Genomic DNA, 10,195 nt, shown 5'->3' on the forward strand with positions numbered 1-10,195 from the left:
ATGACCATTCTTTGGATAATACCTTGAATACCACCTTGGTCATCATATAACTCCTTGAACCCAACAGATGGACTTCAAGAAGTGCCTATGGACAAATCATATAAATATAACTTAAGGCAACCATTAGTCCATAGGAATTGTCATCAATTACCAAACCACATATGGGGAGATATGCTGTAACACTATTTGTTATTCGTGTTGGCTATGATTCAGAACTACTTAGTATTGTCGAACTAGTTGGTCTTTGCTGTGTTAAACTAGTTGCTGCCAATTTGTTATGTGTGACAATGTAAACCGGTTTGATATGTTCAGTGTGATGAACTATTTGTTCTTTGTGTGCAAATGAAGTATCTTTCGAGGTGTGATGCATACTAAAATGTGTGTGATCTGCATACTTTTCATTTGCCAACTATTGAATTGTTGTGCCAAATTTCTTGAATTGGCACATGGAGAGTATGGCGTCTTGGTGACCCAACTCCATGAAGCATATTATTTGAAAACAAATTCAAACTTCAAACTTTCTAAACTGAAAAAAATCCAAAAAAAGATAAGCAACTATACAAGGATGAAATGTATATGTGTGTAAAAATTCAGGATAAAATACGTTTAAATGCAACCTCTACAAAAAAGTCAATTTTTTGGATTTTAAGGATGAATAGTATCATTATTATTTTTGACTTGGAACTGTAAGGGTAACACCCCACGGCAAAAACTTTTATTCCCAAAACTTATACAATATATACGCATGAGGTAAAAAGAGAAAAGGAACTAAAAAAGTACAGATGTAGAAAAGTACAAGACTCACCTCAAGGAGGTAAAAAGGAGATCCATCTAAGCATATCATCCTTAAACTTAACTTTAATCCTATGAGCTAAAGAGACATATTATGGATAAAAGTGGCTCTCCACCTCCTGAAAGAGGGCCTGATATTCCTGAAGACTCTATCATTTCTAACAGTCCAGATGTTCCAACAGGTCATGAACACAATCTCAGCAAAGAAAGGTTTTTGGAAGTCCCGTGTGGCAGCAAAAGCAATCTCAGCCATATTGTCACTAGCAGGCCATGAGATCTGAAGATAATTCCACACCCTCCAACTGAAGTTATAAAGTGCCTCAGATTTATCTTTTTCTACACAGCCCTCACTTTAACAGATTTGTCCTGAAAATTTACACACATGTACATTATGACTCCATGTATGTGTGTACTTTTTTTTAGAATTATAAAAAATATGTATTTTGGCAAATTCTGAATTTTGTAAAAAGGCCTCCATGAAGCTCGGTCTTCAAAAGCAATTTTCGCTTGAATTGAAACTATAAAGTTCAAATAAGTTTTTCAGACCCTACCGTCATACACCTTGACGGTAGAATGTGAAACCCTACCATTATATAAACGAATTCCCGTTACAACAACTTTACACACGAGGTCAGACTCCTACCGCCATAGTTCCTAATGGTAAGGTCTTGCATCCTATCGTCTTATACTTGGCGGTACGGCCGTTACGCCACGTGAGCCCTTCGGCTGGCAGTTGACGGCCGCTGTTGTTACTCGACTGTCAGATACCTATAAACCTATCGCCAACCTGTGTAACAATGAAAAACGGTCAAATCCCGAAAAAATTTCGAAGCAGGATCGCATCCTGCTAAACTTTTGACAAATGGTCAAAACACGAAATTTTTGCCGCTCGTTGTGCCTCTGTAAGCTGGAAGCCTACGGTGTCGGCCTCACCCCCCACACGGTGCTGCCGCTGCTGCGCCCATCGCCAGCGCTTCACGCTATATATCCACCCCGTCGTCGTGTGAGTCTCACCAGGCAGATCGAGCCCTGCGCAGCGAGGGGAAAGAGACACACACAGCGCCACCAGGCAAGTAGTAGTAAAAGGCAAAAGCACGGCACATTAAAAGAGAGGCCAGCCCAGCCCCGGACCGGACCGGAGCCAAGCAGCAGCCGCAGCCGCAGCCGCAGCAGAGGAGAGAGAGAGGGAGGGAGAAGCATATATGGCGATGCCCTTTGCCTCCCTGTCGCCGGCAGCCGACCACCACCGCTCCTCCCCCATCTTCCCCTTCTGCCGCTCCTCCCCTCTCTACTCGTAAGCCGGCCGGCCGGCCGGCCAACCGCCTCACTTCTTTCTTCGTATCTGCTTCCATCTTAGCTCGAGGGGTTCGCTAATGCGGTGACCGTCTCCGGCGCCTGTGTTGTGTTCCGTGTGTGCAGGGTAGGGGAGGAGGCGGCGCATCAGCATCCTCATCCTCAGCAGCAGCAGCAGCAGCACGCGATGAGCGGCGCGCGGTGGGCGGCGAGGCCGGCGCCCTTCACGGCGGCGCAGTACGAGGAGCTGGAGCAGCAGGCGCTCATCTACAAGTACCTCGTCGCCGGCGTCCCCGTCCCGCAGGACCTCCTCCTCCCCATCCGCCGCGGCTTCGAGACCCTCGCCTCGCGCTTCTACCACCACCACGCCCGTACGTACCCCATCCCTTCCTCCTCCTACCCCGGCCAGGAGTAGTACTTGCTTTTTTGCATTCGCCATGCGATTTGCCCGGTTGTTTATTCGGATCGAGCACTTGCTTTTGCATTCGCCATGCGATTTGCCCGGCTTGTTTATTGGGATCGAGAGATTCAGGTGTGCTCGACCCCCATCCCATGATTCCCATCTCTTTGTTAATTGCTCCGGTCATTTGTTAATCCCTCCCCGGATTTGGCCGAGCAAAAGTCTCATTATTCTAATCCGAGCAAGCCTCGTGCCCCTGTTCAAAGATTTGCTCCTACCATCACCACCTACCACCATCCAGCAAGCATCCCCTGCCTCGCCGGGTCTTTTAATTTACTTGGGATTTCATTCTCATGTCATGTCATGTGCTATGATTTGATTAGATGGCGCTAGTCGAGTCTTGGGTTAGTTTCCATTGGTCCTTCCGTGGCAAGGGGGTTATTCCTGTCTGGTTGTTGGGAGCCTCACCCACGCATTCACTCGCTCGCTCGCTGGTCATGTCCTGCCACGGCCGATCTCACCGATCCATCCTGCATCGCATCACATGGACCCCCGACGAAAAAGATCGGCAATCAACCACGCACAGCTCCTCCTTTCCCCGGAAATTATTTCGCATACGTCCTTCCTTCCTTCGTTCCTTCCTTCTTGCGGGGTAAATGATTGGTTTGGTGGGGTGGGCACACAGATAGATCCAGGACGAGGACGACCGCCTTCGTCCGTCCCTCCGGCCGGCCGGCGTCATGATTGATTGCTACCTGCTACGGCCTTGGACTGGACGCGTCTCCGTTCTTCCGATCTCGCGTCTCCTCCTGAGTTGATTTCTTGGTCCCTCCGGATGAGCACCGACACATTCCAAGTGCGTACAGATGTATGGGGTATTTATCATGAAAAAGCATTCTTGACGTGGGTGTTTTTCGTTGTTTGCAGTTGGGTACGGGTCCTACTTCGGGAAGAAGCTGGATCCGGAGCCGGGGCGGTGCCGGCGGACGGACGGCAAGAAGTGGCGGTGCTCCAAGGAGGCCGCTCAGGACTCCAAGTACTGCGAGCGCCACATGCACCGCGGCCGCAACCGTTCAAGAAAGCCTGTGGAAACGCAGCTCGTCGCCAGCTCCCACTCCCAGTCCCAGCAGCACGCCACCGCCGCCTTCCACAACCACTCGCCGTATCCGGCGATCGCCACTGGCGGTGGCTCCTTCGCCCTGGGGTCTGCTCAGCTGCACATGGACACTGCTGCGCCTTACGCGACGACCGCCGGTGCTGCCGGAAACAAAGATTTCAGGTGACCTCTTCTCTGCATATACTCTGCTGCCGTCGTGTTGATTAGTTTTTTTTTTTAACCTAGTCGTTGGTGTCAGGGGCGTTGAGGTGGCCGATAACATGCGATGTTCCCATTTTTGTGCTTGATTGCATCAGTAGACAGTAGAGCATGTGTTGATCAGACTAGTACCAGTGCTCTTCTGACACTGTTAGTATGATCTGTGCTCGCTTAGGTAATTGCTTGCTTTGCAGTTTCTGGCCATGCTTCCTTAGCCTGGGAAGATTGCGAAACAGAGAGGTGCTCTGCTCTGCTCTGATGCAAGTTCAGAGCAGAGTGTTCTAAACTAGATTCACACGCATAGAACTTTATCTGAGTTTTATGCTCAGAGCCTGCTCTCTGTTCCTGCTCCATCTTAGGCCTGGCATTTATTTTGCTCCTTTTTCCCTCTGCTGAACCCTGTTTCTTTCCTCTTGTTTGGGTCTGCACTTAGAAAAAATAACGCCTGTTCTGCTCCAGCAAAACTTACCTGTTTCTGCCTTTCTCGTCGGGGACGCCTCATCTCATTCTACGCCTGAAACCATCTGAAAAGGCTAGCATGATTATTGAAGCCCATCACCTTTTGCAATCCATCCTCTAGCTTTTATTTTTAGTTTCATCAGAACTTTGTGATGAGTTACCAGCAATGTCCCTTTGCCCAAGCTCTGTCATTGTAGTAGTAGGGTTACCTGCGGGGCAGTCAGCACATGCATGATGCTGCATTTCTGCCAATCATGTTTGCTTGGATGTCTGGCTTCCTATTTTTGTTTTGTTTTGTTTTTCTCCTGTCACGAGCTCCTGCTTTAAAATGTGCAGCAACAATTGCTAGCATGTCCCTTTTGTTTTGTCTACTACTCCTAGTAGACAAGTTTAGAGGTAACGTGAAGCATACCGTATATCCAAGATCATTGCTGTCCAATAAGTTTCAGAAATAGAACTTCAGCACAGTGAGAAGAGCCCCATCATCTGAGCTAACTTGTGCAAATTCAGGTATTCTGCCTATGGAGTGAGGACGTCGGCGATCGAGGAGCACAACCAGTTCATCACCGCGGCCATGGACACCGCCATGGACAACTACTCGTGGCGCCTGATGCCGTCCCAGGCCTCGGCATTCTCGCTCTCCAGCTACCCCATGCTGGGCACGCTGAGCGACCTGGACCAGAGCGCGATCTGCTCGCTGGCCAAGACTGAGAGGGAGCCACTGTCCTTCTTCGGCGGCGGCGGCGACTTCGACGACGACTCGGCTGCGGTGAAGCAGGAGAACCAGACGCTGCGGCCCTTCTTCGACGAGTGGCCCAAGGACAGGGACTCGTGGCCGGAGCTGCAAGACCACGACGCCAACAACAACAGCAACGCCTTCTCAGCCACCAAGCTGTCCATCTCCATGCCGGTCACCAGCTCCGACTTCTCTGGCACCACCGCCGGCTCCCGCTCGCCCAACGGTATATACTCCCGGTGAACGGCGTCGGCCGGCCTGATCTCTGCTGATTTGCCGTGGTCACGACGGACGTCCTCAAATCATCACAGATGAGCGAACCGGCCGACCCGATCGAATGTGTCTGTGAGCCGACTGCAGCTTGCTTGCTCATTTTGTATGGATCGTCGTGCAGCAGGAACGAAACACTACTCCTTTAATTTCCTTTCTTTAATTTCACAACGTTTTTTCTGGGTTTTGCCGTGTATCGGCCGGAACTGTACTACCAAGTTTTCTATAGCCTCGATGGTCATGCACGACATCGTTGACTGTTTCCCGCGCACTTACTGTTGAAATAATCTTCCATTTTTGGCTATCAATTTACCGTCAGTTCTCTGAATAAACCTCCGAACTAGTAGTAGTTGTAGATGAGATGGTCTTTACTTGATGTTTAAATGTTCGGGCTTGATAAAACACACTCGGCTTTTGCAACATTTTATGCCAACTTTTGCAACATTTTGACCTACAGATTGAAGTATTCGTCTTGTTGGCCCTCATCGGTTGAGACTTCGTTAAATCTCAATCGATTGAGTTTTAGACGGACATTTAAATGTTTAATCGAATGCTAGACGGACCCTTAAATATCCAATCGATCTTTGGATGGATCACATGGACGGGTAGGGTTGTCAGCAGGGTCACGCGTGTTGCTTCATGGTGGAGGCAAGCCCCGATCCGGGGCAAAGCTTCATGCGCAATCCTCCGACGAGCAAGCATCTTTTTTTCTTTTCTTTTGATGGGCGGGTTATGGGAGCATTCGGGGCACAGATGGGCATTCGTGCTTCCTCTTTTCGACTTGCTTTGGCGTGTTGAGACGCAAGGGGACACGGTTCGCTGCCCCTGGTCATGCAGGCTTACTTAAGGAGGAGGAGAAAGTACAATGATGCACTGACGCTGGCTGGATCTGCCCGCGCAAAGCCTCCGTAGTTGGTGGAGGAACAGGCTGTGGTAAGCCCTTGCTGACCGTGGGCCCGTGCCTGAACTTGCTGTGTTTGTGGCCTTGGCTTGGAAGTACACGACGCGGCAGCATCCGGTTCAGTTAACTCGGTCCGTGCGGGGTGGGCAAAACTGACAAATTTGGCCCAAAAACCAAACTAATTCATAAACTGAATTACGTTCGAAAAAATATTCATCCAGCTGACCCTTTTATGTGATGCTTTTGTCTTAGGCGTCACACCACGTTGTGTGACGTCTGAGACCTACTGTGACGCCTAAGGCATAGGCCCCACATACACTGTGTGGCGTCTAAGACAAAGGTGTTATACAGTGTAGTGTGACACCTGACTGTCGGACGCCACACAAAAGGACCAGCTGGATGAATTTTTTTCAAACATAATTCAATTTGTGTAATAGTTTGGCTCCTAGGTCAAATTTGTCAATTTTGCACCTTGAGGATGGTACCAGGCTATCAGCTATACGTCAGGCTCGTATCTCCCTCTCCCTCTCTGTGTGTGTATGGTTCGGCACGGACGGTCCAGGATTCAGGATGCTCCCTTTCTTTCTTTCCCTCTTTGTTCCTGGTGCAGGTGCAGGACGGGTGGACGGGATGACGGGACGAGGACGCATCATGCGACGGAAAGCGAAGCATCGGATAGCTATGGCTTTGGGCCATTTGGGCTACGGTTGGGGCTTATCCATCCATGGATGCATGCATGCAGTGCATGGGCAGTGGAATCGATCGGGTGGATGGACGCGTGGTACCTACCGGCGGGCGGCGGCAAGTGTCCGGCCGCGGTCGGTGGTGGGCACTGCACGGCCGTGCGTGGTGCAGGCGGTTTCGCAACGCCCGGCAGGACCGGGGAGGGGCATGTGCGCCCAGGCGAGTGCGCGCCGCGATCACGCAACCGCTCTCTACCCGCGATCGGGTTTTTTTTTTATAACCCACCCATTTTATAAATTATGACATAATGTCCATACAAATAGATTCCCGGATGCATTCGGGAGACACACCACGCCAAACATGATACCCTAGCTGATTACAAGATCTAGCCAACAAATGTGCACAAACATTTTGCTCTCGACGCACATGAAATATAGAACAAGTACTGAAAGAAGTTCTAAGATGCTTGATGTCTTGAATCACACGACCACAAAAAGATCGATCCATGTCTAACGAATTGATACGCTGAATCAGCGTCAAACAATCTGAAGCGAGAAAAACCTCCTAAAGACCTTCACTCAAAGCAAAAAAGCAAGCCTCTCTTAATAGCAATTGCCTCAGCTAGCTCAGGATTGAAAACTTCAGGAACACCAATACCATAGAAAACAATGCAAGCGTCCAAATGATCTCGCATCACTACACCTGCCCCTATACTCCTGGTATTGATAAAGAGAGCAACATCAACGTTTATCATCACCTTACCCGCCGGCGGCGGAACCCAAGATGCTGTTGAAGAGGGTTCACGCATATGGTTAGGTCTGGTAATGAACAAGTGCTTCACAATCATGTCAACATATGCTTTGATTTTTAGAGCAAGACTAGACGGATGATGGTGAATATTTTCTTGTCTGAGTTTGTTACGAGCATCCCAAATATTTCCACGCCAAATATGTGATCGGGTTAGGTCGGTCGTAGGAGTAGAACGGACGTGGTAATCCTTGCGACTTGCGTTGGTCCTCCGACGGGCGTGCTATCCATCCATGTGTCTTCCATGTACTATTTTTTTCTGGGAAAGTCTTCCATGTACTATACTCTCTTCGATTCTTAAATATAACAATGTCTACATCCAAACCCTTTAAATAACCCTTTATATGTTTACGGATGCGTTTCATCCGTGACCGGACATGAGAGAACAGTGAAAAAGTGACTCAATCATATCTCTCATATTATCCCTATATGTCTGATCTGTCCGCGAACCCTTATACCCATCTCAAATATGAAAAAAATACGAGGACTCGCGGACGCGTTTGGTCGCGAACGCGTTTGGGCATGTCTGGCCACTCCGTCATATATGACGCGACCCTATCCCGAAGCAACCTTTTCTTTCGTTTATTCATTCTTTTCTTCCCCTCTCTTCTCCTTCACCAACTACATGCAATTAAACAGACATATGAGAAAGAAAGTGAGGAGTGTCGCCGCACAAACGGATTAATAGGAACACATACTTGGTCACTGTCGGACGCGTCCGCGGACGTTTGAGGGCCCGAATTTGCAAGTCGTGGCTGAAGATGCTCTAAGTATTTTTTTTAAAGATTTTATAAAAAAACTATGCACAAAGCAAAATAAGTGTATCTATACTCTAAAATTTGTCTATATATTCGTATGTAGTTTTCTAGTAAAAAATTTAAAAATTATATTTAAAAACGAATGGAGTAGGTAGTGCCCCATGTCGTGTCGTGCTGCGTGCACTGTGGTGGACGCGTGAGAAAGGTCGCGTTCAATGGCACATCAGCATGGTCGCGCACGCAGAGTCACAGGGACACATGGGACACATGGGAGAGAACTAGACTAGAGATTAGACTATTCATAATGAAGAGTAACATATAGACTACTCATATACATATGTTACTAGTCTAAGTTATTACCTCCACAGTGAATAGTAACATAAGATAGTAATAATGAGTCTTTTACTTATTAATTTATAGATTCATCTTACCTTTGTATGCGTTATGTTATTCATCATAGTATGAGTAACTAGCTAAGTTACTTAATTTCTCTTTCTTCTCATTATTTAGTTGACACATCATATTTTTTACTTAGGTGACATATATGTTACTATTTATATTTACTTTCATTATGAATAGTCTAGAAAGAATACAACAAAGAATACTGTTGTGATCCTCATGCAACTGACTACGGCGAGCCACGTACGTGAAGTTTGATGGGCTCTTTACATAGGGTCGACGACGCTAGGCGAAACGAACAACCCAATGTCCAACTTTAACGAGACCTAGGAAACCCAAAAGTAGTTGAGGAACACTTCCTCGGAAGCCTTTGAACGATTACTCTGACCCGTCGTCACTTGACGCATTCTCAGCCGTCATCACGTATCACATTTTGATTGTTCTCTTCAAATTTCATTATTTTTATATTTTGCATGTTTTTTTATTTTTTTTAGATTGTTCTCTTTTTTTGTGTTCTGATTTTTCACCGTTATTTCTTAGCTTTTGGATGATTTTTTCAAAAAACAATTGCATAGAAGAACACGTTTTTGTTGGGTTTTTTTGCGAAATGCATGATTTTGCTTTCGTGAGAGGCACAGACGTAAAGGAAAAAATGTGTTATCTGACTATTATTTTCGTGAGAGGCACGGTTTTACTTTTGTGAGACGCACGGTCGTGCCTTTCGAAAAGTAAAAAAGAAACGCGTTTCTGTTTTTTTTCATGAAAGGCACGCGTTTTTTCCCGCGAGAAGCATGATTTAACTTCACGAGAGGCACAAACGGAAAAAAACACGGTTTCTATTTTTTCTATCGTGATAGGCACGGTTTTTTCGTCCGGTTTTTTTTCTAAAAAAGAAGTTCGTTATGGCCTATCAACATGGAATCTAGTTTTGAAGATCTCACACGCGAGAAACCAAACGGTGAAAATGATTCGAGATTTAGACGTACGATTTAGGAGATAGAATATTTTAAAAATATAAATCTATGAAAAAAGAGAAAACTTCCAGGTTACGACAAGTGATACATATACATTGTGTACCTTATCACAATCTGAAAAGGTGAGAGTGATCTTGAAAAGAAACACTCCTCAATTAGTGATTTCGTGGAAACCCTCGAGTCACAGCAGCGTCAGATGGGCTGGCCCAGGACCGCTGCAGGCAACAGGATCTCGCATTTTCCTGTTTTACTTTCATGTTTCTTTTCGGTTTTTCACATTTTTTCTCAAATTATAGACATATATATTACAAAAATATACTTAACATAATGTTTTGAAAATGTTAATCTTGCATTTGAAAATTATATAATGTTTATAAAAAAATTGTTCATCATTTATACAAAAGAAT

General features: G+C 46.6%; 1 protein-coding gene across 1 annotated transcript; it reads left to right on the forward strand.

The window, feature by feature from the left end:
- Positions 1-1,806: 1,806 nt before the first annotated feature.
- Positions 1,807-5,593, forward strand: LOC123427726 (growth-regulating factor 3-like). Its single transcript, XM_045111843.1, has 4 exons — positions 1,807-2,086; positions 2,212-2,456; positions 3,413-3,764; positions 4,770-5,593. Exons 1-4 carry the CDS (start codon positions 1,995-1,997, stop codon positions 5,236-5,238), a joined length of 1,158 nt encoding a protein of 385 aa, XP_044967778.1. The 5' UTR covers positions 1,807-1,994; the 3' UTR covers positions 5,239-5,593.
- Positions 5,594-10,195: the final 4,602 nt, after the last annotated feature.

This window comes from Hordeum vulgare, chromosome 2H (genome assembly GCF_904849725.1).
Source record: "Hordeum vulgare subsp. vulgare chromosome 2H, MorexV3_pseudomolecules_assembly, whole genome shotgun sequence".
Lineage (NCBI taxonomy): Eukaryota > Viridiplantae > Streptophyta > Magnoliopsida > Poales > Poaceae > Hordeum > Hordeum vulgare.